General features: G+C 43.5%; 1 protein-coding gene across 1 annotated transcript in view; it reads right to left on the bottom strand.

The window, feature by feature from the left end:
- Window positions 1-23784, bottom strand: part of DPH1 (diphthamide biosynthesis 1) — a 279881-nt gene that overhangs the window by 87258 nt on the left and 168839 nt on the right. The window contains exons 4-5 of the mRNA XM_088453866.1: window positions 21872-21993; window positions 2049-2203 (exon numbers count right to left, since the gene is read on the bottom strand). Of these exons, the coding sequence (XP_088309992.1) occupies window positions 2049-2203; window positions 21872-21993 (277 nt within the window). The remainder of the gene's footprint in view (window positions 1-2048; window positions 2204-21871; window positions 21994-23784) is intronic.

Here is a 23784-nt window from a genome sequence, read left to right as displayed (position 1 = left end):
GATGCACTGCGCGGGTGACGTGATGACGTCACCCGCGCGATGTAAAGAGCCTGATCCAGCCAAAGCAGCGGCGAAGCGGGAGACAGCGTGGTGGTGAGGTAAGTACTGGGCGGAGGGGGGGGGGGGCATGTATAATGGGCACTAGTTAAGGGGCCATGCATAAGGGACACTACTTAAGGGGGCCACTTTAGGGGGCCATGCATAAGGGACACTACTTAAGGGGGCCACGCATATGGGACAAACTACTGGGGGCACAGCATTAGGGGCACTGCATAAGAGTAACAATACAGACAGATACACATAACTAAAAACGGGAATGTATCTCTCATATATATATATATATATATATATATATATATAATATATATATATACACATACAAAGTGTGTATATATACACACACACATATATATATATATATATGTGTGTGTCTGTATATATAGAGAGAGATTTGGAAACCCCCCCTAAAAATCCTGCGTTTGCCACTGAGTGTGATGGTGCAGCATGAGGCAGTGGGATCTGTGAGTGGGAGCAGTGGTGTAAAGGTGCAGACCTTGTGGGGGGGGGGTAATGGTATGATGGTGCAGTGTGAGGGGAGGCAGTGGGATCTGTATGGGAGAGTACTGGTGCAATGTAATCTGTGGGGGGGCAGTGTGAGTGGGAGCATTGTGATCTGCAAGGGGGGTAATGTGATCTTTGATAGAAGGGCAGTGTGATCTTTGGGGGGGGGGCAGTGAGTGAGGGCAATATTGGCTGCAGGGTGATCTGTGATGGTGGACAGTGTGATCTGTGAGGGGTATAATGAGTGTGGGCAGTGAAGGCGATAAAGGCTGCATGGTGCCATTCCGGGCATCTTGACAGCCAGATGCAGGGGTTGTGGGGAGAAAATTGGTGACCGCAAAAAGATGTCAAATATCCGAAAGACAACATTAAAGTTAATGTTTTCTTCCCGATACTTGACATCTCTTTGCGGAAACTTTATTGTTGGTTTTTATTAATAATAAACCTTTCAAAATTGCATATGACTTTTTTTTTTTTTTTTTTGCGGCCCACACACTCTTAGACCTTGAATATTCGGCCCGATTGGTATTTTGAGTTTGACATGTCTGGTCTAGAGTTTAATAATCAATAAACAAGATTTGGCTTGGTGAAGTCTGTTTGATATAGTCCAAACTTAAGAAGAGGCAGAGAAAAGTTCATGCTTATCAAACATATAATAAAAGTTAACAGAAATTTTGAACTCACATAATAACAGTTAAATCTACATTAATGAGTGTCTTCTAAAACTGGTTACTTTTCTCTGCTTAGTCTTCTGCCTGTCCTGAAATCGGACTTTAGTCCTACTATGCGTTACCAACCGTAAGTATCCCTTCCAATCCATCTCCGGTCAAGTCAGGTACTTAACAAGGTGGCCACGACCTGTATAGCACCAGCAAACTGCCTTGGCGAAGACCTGCACTATTTTATACTTCGTACTTCTGGAATAAGCTGTACCAAACCTATACTGATCCCATCAAAGCTTACACTGTACCGGGCTAAGTTTTATAACTGGAAGTTGGTATGGTGACTTCAATAGGTTCTATTATCTCCCCACTTAAATTTATTGCATTAGCGTTAAAACTAGTAGTATTTTGCTCTTTAAATTTACGCCAGTGGATATGAGACCTAAAAAAACTTTCAGAGGCCCAAAACAATGTCATCTTGAGTGCAATAGTGTCCTTTACACACAATACTCCCAACTGGTCATTTGGGTCTTCAGCAGATTTCTTACAGCCTAATAAATCTGGAATTGTAAATCTCCAGCTCGATAACAATTACCCCTTTCTAGATAAAAATGTACCCCAGTAACGCATATATATATATATATATATATATATGCCCCACCATCTGAGCTTACACACAAGATCAGAATTGTAATACTCTATATGATTACCTGCTATTTATCTCATCTACTGCCACCCTGATTGGTATCTGGGAATTAGCCCTTTATCCCACAAGTCAATGACATTTGCCCCTCACACATACTGAAGCCATATGGACTCAGTTACCTGGAGTGATGGCACAAACTGGATGGTGCTGACAAAGGCCAGTGAGGAACCATGTGGAAAGTTGAAACTAATTGTGTCCACAAAGTGTGACGTGTCGATCTTTATATCCACAAAGACGTACAGCATCTGAATTCCATGCGTTGCATCAATAGGAACTATAGGATTGAAAGGCAAACATAAGACATACATACAATGGGGGATGGAAAACTTATAGGTGCCAGACTTAGACATTTGTGAAGAAAAATGTTTTAATTACAATTAGTATGTACAAAGTCCCTACCATGTAAACACCTACCTACAGATGTGTCCTCATACAATCTTGCTGCAGTCGTTCCAAACAGCCCCTCTCGGTGCGCCAGGTCCTGTGCGACTTTGCTTGCTCCAATCATTGTTTTTGCGCTTTTTTTTGTCCTGAAATGCATCTTATGCTGGGTATACACACTAGACGATATGTCGCCCGGTCCGGCGGATCGTATCACCATATTGGGCACATTGTCTAGTGTGTACCTGCTATGTCGCTGACAATGCGCACACCCGCAGGTCGCCAGTGACATCCTCCATCTGCCCTACATGTAGGGGCGAGGGGGGATGTCATTAGTGAGGGCCATGCTGCCGATGTATGCACTTACCGAATTGGCTTCCGTCGCTGCCGAGGTAGGGCTGGGTACATATCGTCTAGTGTGTACCCAGTCTTCGTCACAATGCGATGCGACTAAGACGCACCAGGAGACTGCAATGATTAATTTAATATGCAACATTTGCACATCTGTGCGCAAATGAGTATGAATCTGTATACGAAGCGCTACGATGCAGCGGCCGCAGCTTTTTCCGCTGTGCTTCATTTCCGTGCAAAAACAAAAAAGCTGAGCATCATGGGACATAACGGCTCGCTCCTGCCCCACCAGGGTCTCGCACTGCATGGTGTATTGAGGCTAGGTATATGAGGACACAGCTGTATAATTGTATTTTCACATATATATAATGGAACAACTTATCTACGGAACATGAGTGTAACAACTAAGTGGCAGGAAACTACAGGAAAACTTCATGTCTTGTCTCCAAACTCCCAGCTATTGCTCATAAAGCAATTTTATGCAGACATCCTTCTCATAGTCTTATTATAAGCAGCAATAAGAACACAGCAATACCATATAGTATTTTGAAAATCAGAACACAACCGTTCTTCAATTCTCGTAATAATGATGCTGACAGCGGGTATGTATGGGCAGTGATAAAGTCGCCATTGTCACTAGCGCTGCTAAGTAGAGGAGCTAGGAATCCTCTCCTAGAATGGGAAAGGGAGCATTGTACTGATAATAGACACGGGGAGCATGACTGATGTTATCAAGCGTCTTTTCAGTAAAAATCTTTCCTGAATTGAACAGAATGTGCAAAGCAAAATGACAGAACTAACCGTTTTGTGCAGCGAAAGAAAGAAAAAAAAGTTTGTTTTTTAATGTTATCCATCTTTAACCAAAAAAAAAACAACCTGAAATAATGAAAGTATTTCAAACCTACGGTTTCCCCTCTACCTATTAAACAGGAAACCTTGCCCTAGTACGATTTATGGACCCAGCCCGTTCCTCCATGTTAGTCACAAAGTTTCTGCGATCATTATTTCCATCATAGGATGTCCCAATTTACTGTCACAACACATGAGAAAATCTGATGAAGTCTGTTTTCTTTACAAAGACACATGTTCAGCGTATTTAAAAAATAATGGCGTGAACAAGACAAAGTTAAAATCACTGCTCAATTCTTTTGTGTGGTACGGTTTAATACATAAATTCTGATTTTAGTATTACATGTTCTCCTGTGAAAATTATGTTTTTCAGCTTGTTGCTGATCTATAACCCCTCCTAACAGGGTTGCCCATTGACCAGCAATGGCTCATGCTTGATGGGTTTGCCATCGATGGCAGAGTTCCAATGGTTCTTGGTCGTCGCTGACTTTAATCCAATGTTTTGAGGTTGCCATACATACTTCTAGCAGGCTGCATCAGATAAGAGGCCTCGGCCCTGCCCCTGCTCTGGCCTGCCACTGAGGGTGAGGTGTCGTCATTATGTGTAGATACTGGGGTGAAGGCTGCAGTGACATGGAGGGACTTCTCACCTTTTCACTAATAACTGCTGCCTGAGCAGTGCCTGCAGGACATAGCGGAACACGTCGCTGTGACTTGACATTAGACAGAGAGGTAGCAGGCTGTGGTAGGCGATAGGGCATGGCCTCCTTTATGCAGCATCTGTCTGATTTAGTCATCCAAAGATTTATTTTATGCAACTGGGCTGATTAGAAAACACACAGACTCATTGAAATCAATCAAGCCTGTAATTAAAGACAATATTTTATTGCACAGAAGGTCCTGAAACTCTGTCTGCTGAACGCATAAAAACACTCAGTTATGCGTGGTTTCTTATCAGACAAATGATGCCACTAGTATAATTACTGAAGGCAAATGGGCACTTTCCCTGAGTGCTGTTTTCGTTCTGCATGATCGTGTGTACCTGTGCAAGGCTTCCTCATACCATGGGTGTGTACTCAGAGGAACAAGTCAGAGGAGACTATGTGATAACATTAATGGTGTGTAAGAGGATTAAATCTGTTATAAAGTGATTCTCATTACACAGGCTTGTGCAATGCTCACAATCTAACTGCCGATGAGATTACAGGCGCCTTACTAGGGATGCCCATCCATGGTTCAAACCATCAATGGTTTTCAGACAATGGTTTGATGGCGAACCATATGATGGACAACCCTGTTGATTTATGCTAGGCACATACTTGGCGATATATTGCTCGTTCTATCAATGAGCGATATATCACAAGTGCATCGACGGGTGTGTACACACTCGATAAGTCTGAACGATGTCCTATGCGGGTTGGGTACAGGATGCTGATGCTCGGGATCCCGGCGGTCGGAATACAGACGCTGGCATCTCGACCAGGTTAGAATGCAGATGCCCCCAGGTAAGTAAGCCTAACTTAACCCTACCCCTAACTCTCCCTCACTGTGCCTAAACCTATCCCTCCCCCCATGTGCCTCAACCTAACCCTTCCTTCCCGCAGCCTAAACCTAAACTGCCTAGACACAGCCTAACCCTAACACTCCACCTAGTGCCTAACACTAAACCCTTACCCTAACCCTCCCCCTAACCCAGGAATGGGGAACCTCAGGCCCGGGGGCTGTATAAGGCCCGCGGGATCATTTGTTCTGGCCCTCTGAGCTTTTTTCTGTTAGCCTCATCTGGCTAGCAGCATGGATAGAATGGCAGCCTGCAGCCATAATCTATGCAGCAGTGCCACCTGTAGCGTCTTTAGGACACTTCAGACGGTCACACCGCTGCCCTTACAGCTCCCCGGATCATCCTGAGGATGCTCCGGGCATTGCTGTAATCAGACTATTGTGGCCCTGCCCCTGTGTGACATCACATGGAGGGGGCGTGGTCTGCACCGGGCCCGCAAATAATGTTACGCATATCAAAATGGCCTTCAGCAGAAAAAAGGTTCCCCACCCCTGCCCTAACCCCAGTACTTACCTTCAGGATTCTGGCGGTCGGGATGCTTTTGCCGGTATTCTGACAAGTGTAGGGATTCCAGCGTCGGCATACTGACCGCATCCCGTGCTATGCATTTGGGTATGAGTATTTAACATACCATGAAAATTGATCTCTGTGTCTAAAGATCGTAGGACCAGGAACCATTGGATATGCAAATGTTGCTGTCAGTGCTGTTAATAAACACTAGGGAATAGCATATTTCCCTCTTAATAACTGAGGAAGAATCTTTGATAATAAATTATAGTAGAATCATAGGTCTCCTCCTATATAACAGAAACAAAACACATTCTTGTAATAAGAAAAAAAAAAAAGAAAATTTATTTTGCAACTTTGTTTTGAGCGTAAAATGAAAAAAACTTAATCTGTGAAATTTCCTCATAATTACAAAGATCCATTTACAGAGCCAAAACAATGATCAATGAGTATTATCAGTACTATCTCTGGAATAACTTGAACAGTACTGTTAAAATACAATGCGGTAACTAAACATTAAAAAAAACACATGCAATGGGACTAGCTAGACAGGAATGCTGTCTGTGAAGATAATCTAGTAATGGGCACATCTCTTTGAAAGTTACAAGCTGGGACCAATAGGAGATAATAGAGTTTAATAGAAATGTTAAAAAAAAAAAAAGTTATGATAAAGCATGCTGAGCAAGTCTGTTATTGTGGTGCTATGTACAGTACACCGATGAGGCTTTAAGAAAGGAGTGATTGCATTTTACTTACATTAATATTCCATTACAAACTCTGTACATTCACAAACAAAACAAATCTCACCTAACAATGATCAGCATATAAATGTCCAAAATATATCATACAGTTGAAAGACCAGGTAATAAACCAGTCATTGCCTAGCATGCACATAATTCCATATAAACCAGCAGCACACACTAAAGGGGCACATCCACAAGTAGATAGTGGAACGACAGTACGATTACAACATTGTAATTGTACAGTCATTCCTCTGCCCCTGCAGTGACTACACTGAGCGATATGTCATTCAGTGTAGGCACCCTCCCTCATCCCTGAACATGGTCAATCTGTCGTTATCGGCAGATTGACTAGCATGTTCAGGCGATGATTGATGTCGGGAACGACCAGCGGGAGCGTGCATCGCTGGTCGTTTCCGACATTATAGTGCAAGATTTGTGCACGATTAATGAGCGATGTAGCGATAACAATATCGTTTATCGTTCAATTGCTCATTAATATCGCCTAGTGGATGTGCGCCTTAATACGTCAAAGAGTACAGGGCACATACAATGTTGATCCAGAAAAAGGAACCAGCACATCCATTTGAAAAGCCAAACTTTATCCAATACCATTTAGTGGAGCATTAAAACATCCACGTCATAAAGTGAATGATATATGTCAGGGCTTGAGGAGACTTGTTAATAGCATAAAGTGCATAATGTAGCCAAGCCAGATACTTATCAAGGAGCAGCAAGTTCATAAGTCACAAGTTGAGTCTCCCATACCCAAAATGCTTGGGACCAGGGGTATTTTGGATATTGGATATTTCCGTATTTTGGAATAATTGCATACCATAATGAGATATCTTGGGAATAGGACCCAAATATAAACACAGAATGCATTTATGTTTGTGCATCAAACAAAGTTTGTCTACATACATGATATTCATTTGTGTTTCATATACACCTTATACACACAGCCTGTAAGTAAGTTTATACAATATTTTTAATAACTGTGTGTCTCAAACAAAGTTTGTGTACATTGAATCATCAGAAAGCAAACTTTTCACTATCTCAGTCATGTTAAAAAAATTCTGTATTTTGGAATATTTGGATATGGGAGACTCAACCTGTGTGTGTATATATGCGTTGCCCGGGATTTTAAGAATGTTTGTTTACACATCATCCTCCAACCAACCTCTCGCCATCAACAGTCCTAAGGTATTCAAAGGAAGCAGGACCTGTAACGGTGGAAAGCAAACTTCGGAGATAAAAGAATTCAAAATTTGTCGGCTGTACAGTGTAAACACGGCCAAGAGCTTCTGTTGCTCTGATACCAGGATGACCATCTCCAGCGACTCCCTGTTTTCTGCGCAGAAAAACTTTGGGAGAAGTGTTCCATGTGTAATATTTTGACAGCTCACAGTACAGCAAGGTCCTTGCAAAGTGATCATTTTGACACAGTTGGAAGAAAGAAGTACATGTTGTTGCCTAATTTGGTATAGTCAGAGAGCTGAGAATGCTGGCAAAGCCTGCTAAAGCTCTCTTCGATAGTAAACATTAAGATCATGACAAAACATGACAACACAAAATGCTTGCTCCGAGGCCCTACCCATATGCCGTGAGGCCCCACAATGAGCATCCAGCAAAAATTGTGGTTTTAAATTAAAAAATAGCAGTAATTAATATTTTTTTTAGTTGCCTCCGCCGTGTTTTAATATGATCCTATGTAAAATGTCACGATCTTCACTTGTAAACTGTAGATTTGTATAGAAAGACAGAAGGACAAATATTTGCTTTTATATAGTAGAGAACATACTGTAGAATAGAAAAAATAGTAGATAAGCTAAATCCTTTTGTAATTCCGTACCTGACCTGTAGAGGGCAAATGCCATGCAAAAATTGTGTTTTTTAATTAATTAAAAAGTAACAGTAATTAATTTAGATTTAGTAGAGAAGATAGAAAAGAAAAAATAGTAGATAAGCTAAATCCTTTTGTAATTCCGTCCCTGACCTGTAGAGGGCGAATGCTGTGCAAAAATTGTGGTTTTTCATAAATTAACAGTAATTAATTGTTTTAGTTGCCTCCGCCGTATTTTAATACGCTCATGTGTAAAATTTCACAATCGTGGCTTGTAAACTGTCTATTTCTATAGAAAAACAGGACAAATTTTCACTTTTATATAGTAGATAGAAAAAATAGTAGAGATAAGTATATATATATATATATATATATATATATATATATATACACACACACATATATACACACACACACACATATATACACACACCCTGTGAACTACATGGCCAATAGAATAGTAGTAGGTTTGTAAAAATATGTAACCCAGATTCAGAGATTTCCACAATGCTAATATTTACCCAGACTGAGCGGTTGCTAGCCACCGCGCATGTGCAAATGCTGCACTGCACACACGCAGTGATTTTATAGCTATCACGCTTGCACTTGGGGATTCACTAGCAAAATGAATAACAGGTAGTCAGTGTTTGGGGGATGTAATGGGGTGGCTAGGCAAACGCAGGCGTATCGGGACCGTTTAAACACAGTTTCATGGGTGTGCAGAAATTAGCTATTGCGATTTCCTTTACAGCATGAGAGCTTTCTGCGTGTCAGGAGAGCTGCAGTGTTTGAGGCAGGTCAGACTTGACTTACATGCTGAGTGACTGCCCAATCTGCATCGATGTTACCGATGTTTACGCTGTTGTACATCGTTGGACAGATATGAGAAGGCAGCAGTGGGCGTCTCTATGCTTGGCTATGCTTTGGGAGGCAGTAGCATATTTTAGCAACTGCTACCTGTAAGAGATTGCAGTTGCAATTGCATTAGCGTAAATCTCAGAATCAGGCCCTCTAAGCACTTAGAATACTGATAATCAAAACAGTTATAAGACATTGTAAACATTTAACACGGTTTTTAAATAAGGTTCTTAGGGCCTGATTCAGACCCACTCGCGAGCGGCTGTCCGCTCGCAAGTGGGTCGATGTTATGGACTGAGCATGCGCACGACGGAGGGAGCTCCGTCGTGCGCATGCGCCAGACGCGACGAGCGAAGGAAAGTCCTTCGCTCGTTGTGTCCGATCAAAGGGGGCGTGCTGTCAATGTTGATTGACAGCACGCCCCCTTAGGTGGGCGTACCGGGGGCGTGCCTCCCTGACGGGGGCGTTCCCACGGGAACGCCTCCCGTCAGAAGCCGGCCCACTGACATCACTAGTGATGTCAGTGGGAGTGATTTTGGCTCTGATAGAGCCAAAATCACTCCGGAGCTTGCGGTTGAAAACCTCAACCGCAGGCTCCGGCTCGCAAATTCGATGGTCGCGATGGTCTCGACCATCGCGACCATCACAATGCACGCTCGTATAGCCTGTGGGTGGTGACCCACAGCTATACGAGCGTCCAGGAGGACGCTCCATGAAAATGGAGGCCGGCCCTCATTCAGAGCGTGCGCTCTGCTCAGAGCGTACGGCTCTGAATGAGGGCCTTAGTACATCTTTAGCCAAAAATGTTTGACCACCTATCACGACAAGGTGAACCTCATCAGGTGGGTCCCCTAACATCCCTTTATACTGATACATTATAAAAATTCATCCAGTACTTCTCTAGAATAGTGCCCATTCCAATGTGTACAATGCATACTAATTACAAATCACCTGGAGCAGGTCGGTGGAGTGCGAGCCCAGGAGAAGGAGTCTCACCTTCAAGTGTACCTTAAATACACACAAACATAGGAAAAAGAGGAGGGGGTGGGCTGGACTCCACATCCTAATGTGAAGGTGAGACCTCCTGGGATAGCACCTCTCCCACCTGCCTCAGGTGATTTTAATAAAACAGAGTTCTACAAGAACCAGAGTGGCCAACAAACTTGCATAACAATCCTCAGCATGTATCAACAGCACCCAACACTTTTTATCATGGTGGTTCCTCCCACGACACTAAGCAAGAACCTTGTTTCAGGCCCCAACATCCTAAGGGGCAAATATTAGGAGCCTTCCATCTTGACTGAGTGCCCCAAACATGCCGCTTCTTAATTACTCTGCCAATCTGTTCACCACTTGTTCAGTTTAGGATCAAGCATGGTGACGATAGATTGTGAGGAGAACAGACAGCAAAGGGAGAGGATGTGCTCACCTGCTCTGCTGTACCTGCTTTAATGCCGGCAGCCTCTCACAATGACTACTGATTTCAGTACAAATTCCTCACTCAGAGCATTGGGCATCTAAGGTCACATAACCCTCTGACTGACCCCTATGCCCTGAGTTAGGCTTGTGTACCATCAGCATTTTATAATCAATTATGCTGTTCACCAAACGGGGAAAAAAAAAATCGGAAAAAGGTTTATGAATTTTTTTTCTCTCCTAACAAAAATGCTGCTTTAATAGTTCATTTGCTCTTTACAGCTTTGTGTGTGAAAGGCTAGAACGTTTTACATTCATTACAATGGACTTGGATTTCAGCTGCTTTTTATTTTTGTTTTAACATCTGCTATGTGGAAATTCTACATGCAGCATTCATGACTTGAGACACTCTGGAAACAGCTAGCGTGCCAGGAAAGATCAGACAAAGAAAGACTTCAGTCAGTGACATGAATTAACAGGAGATATCCGTTGCTTTTAGCTAACATAAAAACGTAGGTGCGACATCGGACATGAGTGAGGGGAAATAAAACAAAAACATTTTTTGGAAGAATTAGCAAATCTGCTTTGCAGTCCACCTGCCAATTGTCTGGTTAGACGACTGATTGCTGTGATCAACATAACAAACCAATAAAGAAGCCTAACTACAATAATTGCAGGATGTGCAGCTACAATCATAAACTGACTGTGCTACTGTAATCAATGCAGTAATCTCTTCTACTGTGCTAGGATACCACATGCTAATCATATGTGCTACATTATAATGTTCCTTACAATTATGCATTATTGCAATGTAATGCACTACAAACAAAGGCCATTTTTCTTCACTACCTCTCTTTCTTAATAGAAATACGGTTTTCATCTAAAATGAGTCAAACATTTAACTTATCTAATCACTCCTAAACATTTTCTGGAAGAGTTTATATAATCATTTAATTTGTAGTAATAATATTTTTATTCAGAAATGAAATGTATCCAATACATTACTCCCAATAGTTTTAATTTACACCTTGAAATAGAACATATGTACATAGCATATAATCTGGATTATCCACATTAACAGGTCTCTTCCTTTTATTAATACTCCTTTCCACCCCAACCCTCGTCTTCTCTCCCCTCTCTTTTTGGTTATTTTTGGGCTGATTCCATCATGAACGGACATCAAAGTTCGCCACATCTGGGACATGCTGACAGTTTCCATGACAACAGAAAACGGAGCGCAGGAACGCCTTGAGAACAGAGTGTGGCACCAACAGGTCCAGCTACAGCTCAGCTCCTACTGGGTAAATGCTGTAGCATCGAACATACAGAATCCAGCCTGCGAGTTCTGCCCAGTATGCCCCCAGGTATATAAGGGGCAAAGGCCAAAAGGAAATGTGAAGAGGTTGGGGGGTCAGGAAGAGGAGAACATGGGGCGGTAACAGGCAAAAATAGACACAACTTAATAATGAAAGGCTGATAGCAAACACATGACAGAGTCCCACACATAAGAGTGAGAAATCTAAGGATACGCAGTAGTGTGGGGAGAACATACTGCATACTAGATTAACTAAAGTCTGCCGGGAAGTGATGGCCTGCAAATATATTAAGTGGCATACTTTGCAGGAGGAGATAGAATAGAGGCGTATGGTAGAAATAATGAACATTAACTTTGATACAAACAAATTGTTTTATTCAGAGAAAAAAAAAACCCAGTAAAACATTATCCCTGCTTTTGATCTATTTGCTCCATCCCTATCTTTTTTATATTTCTGTTTGTTATAGAAGCCGTCTAAAATCAATGAAAGTTGATAACTTCCTGATTTCTAAATTCAATATAAAATTGCCCCCTGATTTTCATAGTGAGATTTTGTGATTCTTTGTTCATGTCTAGGAACAGTAAGTTGTGTTTTAGGTTAGGTTTTAGGTAACTATACAGTACATTTGCCAATGGGGGAAGAAGCGATATTCCAGATCTGAGAAATGAAGGTGAGGTCTAACATTGCCTAACATTGCCTAACTACAAGGGTAGTGTTCCCGCTAGGCTGTTTCAGCGGGGCACCGTGCCCTGCCTAATTTGGAATTGCTGAAATGTGCTCTACCTTTATGTCAGCGCCCCGCTGAAACAGCCGCCCCAACCCGCGGGCCACCGTGTCCCGTGGGGAAGAGGTGGGCGAGTTCCGGAGGGACAATCACCAGCTAGTGAATAGATGCCATGTACACGGCATCTATTCAAAATATGGGGAGAGCCTGGGGGCAGCTCCACATCTCCATTAGTGCTGGGTACACCCCCTACACTGATAAAAAGGGGTGTATTTCTCAAGGCCACTCCCCTTTTGCAGTGACCAAGCACCTTTCCGGGGCGGGGGAGGGGGAGGTGCCCACCCTAGAATGAACAATAGAAAGAAATAAGGTAACAAAATCATAATGCATAAATGAATCCAACTTGTACATACTGTATACGTATAATCAAAACTGATGTAGTTATGTCGCGGCCGCCGGTCTCAATCCCAACAAGGGATAGGTGTCGAAATACCTATGCCTATCTTAATCCCGACGCCAGAATCCAGGAGGACGAAGGTAAGCCTGGGCACCCTTAGTGTTAGCTGCTGGGGGTGGGAGTGGGTTAGGTTTAGGTAAATTAGCGGGGTTAGCGTTAGGTTTTGGTGGGAGGTTAGGGTTAGGCACCCCTAGGGGTCTAGGGGAGAGGGTTAGGCACCAATGGGGGTGGGGGGGCTAGGCACTAAGGGGGGAGGGTTAGGTTTAGGTACGAAGTGGGGAAACTTAGGTTTAGGCACTAACGGAGATGGTTAGGGTGCGGGGTGGGGAGGGTTATGGTTAGGATACAAGAAGGGATGGTTAGGGGGAGAAGGGGGATGGTCAGTATAACAACCATCGGGATGCCACTGTCGGTATTGTGACAGGAGGCATCCTGACAGCCGGTATTACATACACATTCCAATCAAAAGTATGGCCCTATCCCCATACTTGTCTAAGCATTTGTTTCAACTGTATACAGGGCATCTATCCCAGCATAGCAAAAACGGTCGCCATGACCTTCTGTACTGATGGAGTAGTTCTGAATCTCTTTGAAGGTGGGGTTGATGCGTGTTTCCATTTCATGCTTACTTTGCCTCTGGTGTCTCATGATGCACCCACGCTTTATCGCCTGTAACAATACACTGCAGGACTGCACTCCCCTCCTCATGGTTACCACGTCACGTGCACGAGAGACAATCCCATCCCACTGGTTTTGGGAACTCTTGTGAGTTGCTTTGGAACCCAGTGTTAACACTTTTTCCTGTACCCCAGTTGCTCATGAACGATGTTGTGCATAGTACCCACTGAGATGTTCAGTTCAGCTATATCACTAACTCAAAGGCGGCTGTCCTCCTGAATCAGACCTTCATTGCGGCACAAATTTTCATCTGTGGTGGACGTGCTTGGCCGGCCGGATCGCTGCTCATTTTGAACATCTGTTCAAAAGGTTATAAAAAGCAGTGCACCAAACCCAAACCTGTTTCTGTGACATGACGACTATAGGCTGTGTTTGAAAAATGACAGGAGCTGATTGGTTGGTACTTATCTCTCTCCAAGCTTTGATAAACCTCCCCTCACATGTAGTATTCTGGGAACTTCTGAGCTTACATGGGCAGTGAGTGTCTGACATTATGGGGGTATTTTGTTGCAACAGGCAGGCTGAGGGCATGTGGAGGAATATTTGGGCAAGTGGGAGGTATGAGTGGTACGTGGTGGAATTTCGGAGAAATTGAAGTTGCACGTACATTTTTGGACAAGTGTCAGAGAGCCAGTAGTTTTGGGGCTGTTTTTTCATTGTTTAGATTAAGGGTTGCGTGCAGTTCTTTTGAAGGCAGGAGGCCCATAACTGTGCCTCTGGAAGTATACTTTATATTGTATAAATTATATATATATATATATATATATATATATATATATATATACACACACACACACTGTATATATTTACACACACATATATATATATATGTGTGTGTGTGTAAATATATACAGTGTGTATGTATGTATATGTGTATATTTATATATATATATTACACATGTATACACACATACGTACACAGTAATATATATATATATATATATATACACACACACATATACACACATTTTTATATGAATCTGTACCCATCTGTATCAACATGTGATTATAAAACCCAGGAGCAACCAAGTTTTTAAGAAGAGAATAATGATTGCTGATGCAGCTAATGTCTCAATCTTTGACAAAAAATATTACTGGTATCTGTACAATACAGACAGAGCACTCTGGAGATTAATTATATGCTGTGAGAGCTCAGCACTTTCTCTTGTTCTTGCTATATGTGAACAAATACACCCATGCACGGGGGATGAGGCTGGTAACTGTTTCCCAGTCCAACAGTGCAATATTTTTAAAATTCCTGCTGGCTCTTATAGACAGGTTTCTCAACCAAAAAAAAAATATTTTTGGTTATTATTTATTCCCTTTATGTACAGTTCTACACAAGTGCATTAGTGCTATATAACCTTAAAGCCAGTTACCAAAAGTTTAAAATAATTAATTTAATTAGAATTAAGATGCTTTTAATAAAAGGGTTCTTTTTTTTGGCTCCAGTGACAATTTCTCAGTTTGCATCTGCTGTCAACTGCGGCGGCAGACTACCGTGTTTCCCCGATAATAAGACCTACCCCGAAAATAAGCCCTACCCTTACTTTTGAAAAACTGTCCAAAATAAGCCCTACCCCAAAAATAAGCCCTAACCAAAAAAAAGAGGAAAAAAAATAATGGTAAGTAAAGAATTGCAAAGCAGGACTGAGGCCATGATGGGGATAAAAGCAGGACTGAGGGCATGATGGGGATAAAAGCAGGACTGAGGGCATGATGGGGATAAAAGCAGGACTGAGGGCATGATGGGGATAAAAGCAGGACTGAAGGCATGATGCTGTCAATGTTAATTAAAATAAGCCCTACCCCAAAAATAAGCCCTATGGAGTTTTTTTGACCAAAAAAAAAAAAATAAGACAGTGGCCCTGATTCAGACCCACTCGCGAGCGGCTGTCCGCTCGCAAGTGGGTCGATGTTCTGCACTGAGCATGCGCACGACGGAGGGAGCTCCGTCGTGCGCATGCGCCAGACGCGACGAGCGAAAGAAAGTCCTTCGCTCGTTGTGTCTGATCAAAGGGGGCGTGCTGTCGATGTTGATTGACAGCACGCCCCCTTTGGTGGGCGTGCCTCCCTGACGGGGGCGTCCCCACGGGAACGCCTCCCATCAGAAGCTGGCCCACTGACATCACTAGTGATGTCAGTGGGAGTGATTTGGGCTCTGATAGAGCCAAAATCACTCCGAGGCTTGCGGTTGAAAACCTCAACCGCAGGCTCCGGCTCGCAGTTTCGATGGTCGCGATGGTCACGACCATCGCGGCCATCAAACTGCACGCTCGTATAGGCTGTGGGTGGTGACCCACAGCTATACGAGCGTCCTGGAGGACACTCCATTTTTATGGAGGGCGGCCCTCATTCAGAGCGTGCGCTCTGCTCAGAGCGTACGGCTCTGAATGAGGGCCAGTGTCTTATTATTGGGGAAACACGGTAGCAGCATCCCCGGAAGCAACACGGCAAGCTCCATTTACTTGCATTTACTGCAAGTGGTTCCCCCCTCCTGTTATGAAAATATGATTGGATTTGACAAGCAATCATTGGTGTTCAGGGCCGGATTGAGGGCCACATGGGCCTGGAGCTGAAAATGACCAAGGGCCTATTATGAGAAGCAGAGGAGGCGTGACCAGTGCTGTGTAGGTGTGGCCAGTGCCATGTGGGCGTGTACACCCCTATACCCAATGTTTCCCCAAATATGTAAAAGAAAAAAATGCTTAATTTTGTGTGGTAAATAGAAATACAATTTTACTACTTATGATCTATGGCTGACCGTGGGGAGAGCAGATGGCCAGTCAAAATCATGTTGTCATGACAATGGGCCTATTTTTATGTGGAGGCCTGGAGCTGTAGCTCCATCCGCCCCATTGTTAATCTGGCCCTGTTGGTGTTACTAGTAGGTAACCAGCCTAAAGGAAAGCTTCTTTTTTGTTTTAAATAATTCTAGGCTCACAAATAATAGTAATCTGATTATCATTTATTGTTATGTCAGAAATACAATGTGTACATTCTTTAAAAGATAGATGTATGCCTAGTTGATCACGTGACATATGACCATGGCCAGTGGTCAAGCTACGAACGAGCATGGGGAAACAGGCAGGGCTACTGGTAGCACAAAGGGCCTAATTCAGATGTGGACGCAATGTTGATATTTAAGCAGTTGTGCGATTATCGGCCTTAGCGATGCCGCTCTCAGTGAGGATTACTGTGATGGGGAGTAAGAAGGTAGTAGCCCCTACAAAAAAAGGCCAGGGCAGGGAGGGGCACTAGGCCTGAGATAGAAAGATGGTAGGCTCTAGGTAGGTTGGGCACAAGGCCCAGTCGAATCAAGGGCACTAATGCCCTTTAGGCAGGTAGGGGGGGGGGGGGGCACTAGGCCCAGAGAAGTCAGGGGGACATTCAGCCCATTAACTGAAGAGGGTGGTAGCCCCTGCATAGGTGTATATACCATTGCTGTGTTCTTTTCCATATTATTGGTTTGCTGTGTGACCTATATTATATATATATATATATATATATATATATATATATACCCATTCACAGTGTGCTGTGCCTTGTTTATACATATAGACTTGGTTTGCTATGTCATATCTACTCATTCACTGTGTGCTGTGCTTTATATCTATGGATGGCTGGGTATTATGTAAACGTGTTGTGGGATAATGCAGATAGCCGGCATAGGGCCTCTGGCGAGCATAGCAGCTAGTCAGGGGTGAGTATACTGCTGCGCAAAGGGCGTTGCTGCTGTGCTTTACTGCAGAACATGATCAGGACTAGCCGCCCATCAAGTGAACAAGGGCGTCTTGGCGAGTGGAATTTATGTTGTCTGTAGTCTGTGTTGTACGTCGTCCCTACCGCTCTCCCTTTGGGCGTTTCCGGTCAGGTTCACACTTGTGCTTAGCACGTGAGGGGGTAACCAGTTTGAGGCCAAAAAATGCCAATGATGACCAACTACTGACCCCAGTGGAGGTCATCTGGTTGCAGCCCGTGTTTCCACCGAAGGTCTGTTTCCTCCGTCCTCACCCACAACCGGATCCCAGGACCGTCCACCAGGAGAGCGACGATGGCCTGAAGGTGCAAGCGAGTGGCAGAGGTAAGTGTCCCAGGACACCTGCAAGGCAGCAGGCTTTTAGCATCAGCCCAGATCACACTTCCACAAGCACTTGCTTGGCTCTACGAAGCTGCCAGTGGGCGTCCCAATACATTTCCATGCAGCTACAGCATTAGCATATTTTCTCACACAGCAGTTGCATATGGGCTCACAGCTGCCATTGCAGTAGCGTACATTCCTGAATCAGCCCCAAAGACAGAACGTTGTATGAGAAAATAGAATAAAAAAAAAAACACAGTACCGAAGACAGTTGCCCTGCCTTCTTCCCAGACAAACCCGGGAAATAGGGGCTTATTATGTATAGGTTCAGTGACACTCCAGGTAATGTATTACAGCATAAATTAGCACAATGGTAAAATGGGGAAATAACAAAATAACCCCATACAATGTAATTGTGTAACTGGAAAAACAGACCGAAACATAGGTAAAATGTGCTACATGATTCAGACCTGCACGTGGCGTGCGCGAGCCCCAGAGCGAGTGAGAACTTCAGTCGCTCAGGGATTGCAACAAAACGGGGCGGCTGTCGATGTTGATCGACAGCTCGCCCCGTTCTGTAAGTGGGTCAAGGGGGTGGCTGCACACACGGAGGTGTTCCCGAAGGAACGCCTGCCGTTTGTGGGTGACCCTACTAACATCTCACGTGATGTCAGTAGCGAACTTCCTGCTCTATTAGAGCAGGAAGTTCACTGGGGCTTGCGGTGGACGTGACCCTACCACAAGATAATCGCGACCATCGCCAGGCCGCCCGCATAAGCTGTGGATGGTCACCCACAGCTATGTGAGCGGCCTGGAGGCGGATTTTTTTTTTTTTTTTAAATCTGCCCTGATTCAGAGCGAGGGCCGCAAATAGCAAGCACCTCTGAATCAGGACCTAAATCCGCTAATTACAATTAGGGCAAACACGTCCTTTACAATAGTGCTCACGGAAGGATTTTATTCAATTGTTCCAATTTTCACGGGACAATCCATATTCATTGTACAAAGTTAAAGCTTCCCCAGTTGGGGGAGAGGCTGTGGTAGATTGTGAAACTTTTTGGAGGAGAGCTGAGGGAGTGGCTGAACCAATCAGAAGTTACCACATTTTTTACAGATATTTTCAACTGCCATGTTGTGAGGTATAAGATTCGGTTAACATTGAAAACCAGGGGTAACAGAGTTTGATACAGTGAGTAAGAGTGATGGAAATGTCAGAGGGTAGGGACTTGCCTCCCAACATTTCTTGTGGGTGAAGTGAGAAAAGATGGGGATATGGCCACACGCATAGGGGAGTACAGCAGTCGCGCATGATGTTGACCAGTGCGTCCGAAGCATCGGACTGTATCCGTCCCATTCCCTTCTCCTAAAAGGATCCTTAGCGCTAACTCTACCATGCTAGGTGCGAAAAGAACAAAAAAACAGTCAAACCTCCCAGACTTTTGCCCGGACCCTGACAGAACTGTCCCTATCAAGATGTAGCGTCTTAGCACTCAAATGGTGATTATCCTAACCTAAATGGGAGCAGTAGAGAGGTATGGAAAGCAGAAGGGTGCTGGGGAACAAAGGACACGTATTGTGTTATAGGGTCTATGTTTTCTTTTCTGCTATTGGAACCATCATACACAAACAGAAAAAGAGAAATACATTTTGTGCTGCTGGCATTTCTGAACTACTGACTGTTGTACCTGCTTCTAAACTATCTACTACAATTTTTACCAAGTTTATCTTTAGGCTTCAATTCTGTGTTTTTCACCAAGGCCTTTCTAGCAAACATGCAGAGCTGCTGTCCTTAGTTGCAACATGAGTCGGCTCTGGGCGCAGCATGTACCTTCAGCCACACAGCAGGGTTGTGTAGTATCCACAGGTGGCATAAACTAACAAAGATGATAACTGTCTAGATGATAACAGGTTTGGGGGAAAAGCACACACAAAAAAAAATAAAAGCAATGTGGTTAGTAAAAGGGATGTTATATGCCAGTGTCTCAACTCCAGTCCACAAGTACCCCAAAGCAGGCCATGTTTTCAGGATTTCTGCATGTGGAAAGCAGGTGGGATATATACTGAACCAGCAAAATATATCAACTCACCTGTGCATGATTAATGAAATCCAGAAAACATGATCTGTTGGGGGTACTTGAGGACTGGAGAACCACCAGTATATACAAACATATATATTACAAGTGTTTGAAGGTGCAACTCAAACATGACTAGATGTGGAGAAAAGCTACAGGGCCATAGGTGTGGCACTAATACGAGATAAGAAATAGGGCCCTGATGATGTCAGGAAAGTGTTATTGAGGGGAAAGCTGTAAGAATAAGATCAAAAGCAAGAACATGTAACTGTGTAATCGCACAAAATTGTCAGATACTTTGCAGATGACAGCAGATCTGGGCACAGTTGAATAAAATGATGACCAGAGAGTGCTACACCGGCAAATGGGCAGCATTTACTGTACATGTGCACCTTATATAACTCGTTAGACACAGGCCGAGGGAGGAGAGACGTTTCATGATGGACAAATTCAGAGGATAGTTGGCAGCAGGTGGATGAAAGCCAAGTTTATTCCTCTGAGACACAAGCTGTGCGCGTGTGATAGATCTTACCCAAGGGGGGAATTAATGAAGAGGAATAGTCAGAGAAGCTGCATTCCTACATCTGACATATTGATCAACTTACTGAATCAAAGCTATTGACCCAAAAGACGTTCTCTGTCCCAGGACGGGAAAGCACTTGCAACCTCTTATGCATACAGAAGAGGGCAGTGCAGAGCACAGGTAGATAGGATTATCCCTTGCAGTTTATCAGGCATTTTAAAGTAGAACTCTAAACAGAATTCTGTATTGGCAACAAAGACAGGATAATGTACAGGAATGGTTACTACTCCAGCACGGAATCTCCTGTCTATCTGTACTGTAGTTTTTTATACTATTTGACCTGTGACTTAAGGTTTTCCAGACATTACTAGTAATTATGGAGAAACAAATGATCTGATCATATAGTTATGTATGTAGTATTATTTTTTTTTTTAAATAAAACACATCAGTAGTGGAGCATGGGCGGTTTTTGCAGTTATTGATCCAGCTTTGATGTGCAGAAAAGTGGAACAATATTGTTTAAAAAATTGATACCGCGATGCAAGTATACCATCAGTGGATATGACCCCCACGCCCCTACACATAAAAGCCTTTGCCCCTTAACCAAAGGCACCTGCCTTTGCCTCAAACATTTTACAAATCTGAGCCCTCACCACCAAAAAGGGGGATATGTGATTCTAAAAAGTGGAGAAATTGTCCATAGGAACCAATCAGTTTCTAACTATCATTTTATAGAAAGTACTTGATAAATGCTAGCTAGAAGTTGATTGGTTATTTTATGCTTTGGGTAACTTCACCACTCTAGAAAGCATGATACATCTCCCCCATAATATGTTACAGTCTGGGCTCTAGAACACTACCAGTCTGTGGTCAATGGTGAATGCAGAAGTGTACTAGCACAGCATTATAGACCCATCCATGGAAATGGGACATACGACATCCATGTCTAACAGTTCCTGGATGGTTAGAGAACATAAAGGTTGTCGGGGAGCATTTTTAGCCACCACGGCAACTGGGATTTGTTCAGCTGTAACAAACTTTGTAAAAAAATAAAAAAATTCAAATTCTGGACAGCTTTAATGTTCCACACTGGTCCCTTATTGCACTTTCACTTTTAACTTCAGCGTTTGAGATACATTACATAATTACAGTTAAGAGCAATTATTATTAAATATATATTTTTGCAATTGCTATGAAACAGGCAATAGTGAGCAGATAGGCCCAATGTCGTTTCAGCCCACAAAATGACTCCCTCCACTATGTGTAGCCTAAAGGTTCCTAGGATGACTGCTAGTTACTGAAGTGCATGTGTTTAATGTTATTTACCACTTTTCATCACTGACAAAGATCAGTTTAACCCTTCTGTTGTCAGCAACTCATGGCAAAACTGTATTAGACATACCACTGCAAAAATACCTTTCCATCTAGGTCCATTGGTGTCTTACAATGCAACAAACAACAGAAACACAACATAAATTCTTCCTGTAATTTTGATCACTTAGCCTGCAGGGTTTCTAGAGTTGTTATTGCACATTTCACCCATGAACAACTGAAATGAAAATAAAAAAAAGAGATATAAACTTACTGAGGCAGCTGTGCCCATAATGCACCAGGAAGTCAGCTCCTAGCGCCCGTGCAGTGTAATCATCCGCGCAGCACGCTCCGTATGTCACATCTCCCATCACCACGGTCTCTGCCGACGTGAATCTATGGCCAAGAAACAGGGACATGAGACCAGCAGGGAATAGTCAATGCTGACTTAAGAACACATGATAAATGATGTATATCATAAGAGCATGTGTAGATGGAAAAATATTTTCCAAACTCCCATTGCAATTTAAACAGAAATAGCATAAACAAAGTAATATATAACTTAACGTGTGTCTGTTACTAGTACCAGGCTAGAGTCTGTTTGCACTTTTAATGATGTGAAAAAATATAACATTACACTTATAATTCTAACAGAATACTTGGGCCAGATTAAAATCCAGGAAAACTATTTACACCCAGTGCACATGCTGCAATATACAGATGTGTCCACATACATCTTACTTTCTTGCATATTAAACAGCCCTTCTAGTCGCGTCATACTGTGGCGTGACTCGGTAGTGTTGAGCGTCTTTTCGTGCAACTTATTACTTTGAAATGCTTCTTATTCGCAGAGTGAAGCAAATAGGATGCACTTCTGCTGATTTAAATGATATGCGGCATTCCCATATTCTGTGTGCGGCTGCAGGTGTATTTGCGTGCGAAATGCTACGGTACAGCCGATTCAGAGTTGTACGCAAATGGCCTAGCTGGGCCTGAGTCAGAGTTGTACACTAATAGCATCGTTGCTGCCTCTTTGAAGCCTGCTGCTATGCTAAAATATGCTAAGAAGAACAAAAAGACACCTCCTGTTGGCACTACAGATCCAAGTGCAGCATCCTAAGATGCATCATCGGATCACCATCGTAGTCATCACCCATCTGAGTAAGAAGGCCGCAGTGGCATCGCAGCACATGTCCACTGTGGCCCCCGGCGCATGCGCAGTCCACACACAATCGGACTTGTACACAAACCAACGGCTTTGCGTACAAGTGTGAATCAGGCCCAATGATCCTACTGAAGCAGCTAGCATGGCCATACCTGTTACCTCGGCTTGAAGATGACCACCATCTGTCCTTGTGCAAAACCATCTTCAAATTGTACCAACAAGCCTCAGTGATGTTGCAATTCTTTTACTTGGCCAGATTGTAGAACATGTTCCTCCTGCACATGATACCACTCACATAGAGTACAGTTTCCTTCTGCACCTCTTATACAGAGTACTGCTTCATCCTGCACTTGACACCACTCCTACAGAATACGGATTCCTCCTGCACCTTTTATACAGAATACCGCTTCATCCTGTGCCTGACACCACTCATACAGAGTACTGCTTCCAACCTGCACCTGACACTGCTCAGTGTACCACTACCTCCTGCACCTGACACCCCTCGCAAAGTACTGCTTCCTCCTGCACCTCTTATACAGAGTATTGATTCATCGTGCGTCTGACACTGCTCACACAGTGTACCGCCTGCACCTGACACCACTCAGAGTACTGCTTCCTCTTGCACCTGACACTGCTCACAGAGTACTGCTTCCTACTACACCTGACACTGCTCACACAGTGTACCACTTCATCCTGCACCTGACACCACTCATACAGAGTACTGCTTCCTGCATCTGACACCGCTCACAGAGTACTGCTTCCTCTTGCACCTGACACTGCTCACAGAGTACTGCTTCCTCCTACACCTGACACTGCTCACAGTGTACCGCTTCCTCCTGCACCTGACATTGCTCAAAGTACTGCTTCCTCCTGCACCTCACACAGTGTACTGTTTCCTCCTGACCTAATACTGCTCACACAGATTAACGTTTCCTCATGCACCTGAGACCGCTCATTCTGAACACTGTTTGCTGCTCCTCCAACCCCATCTGTGGTTATACCTCTTCCCTCTGTCACAGCTG

The sequence above is a fragment of the Taudactylus pleione genome, unplaced genomic scaffold, assembly GCF_031769625.1.
Source record: "Taudactylus pleione unplaced genomic scaffold, aTauple2 ptg000040l, whole genome shotgun sequence".
In the NCBI taxonomy this organism is placed as follows: Eukaryota; Metazoa; Chordata; class Amphibia; order Anura; family Myobatrachidae; genus Taudactylus; species Taudactylus pleione.
This window is presented reverse-complemented; position numbering and strand designations above follow the sequence as displayed.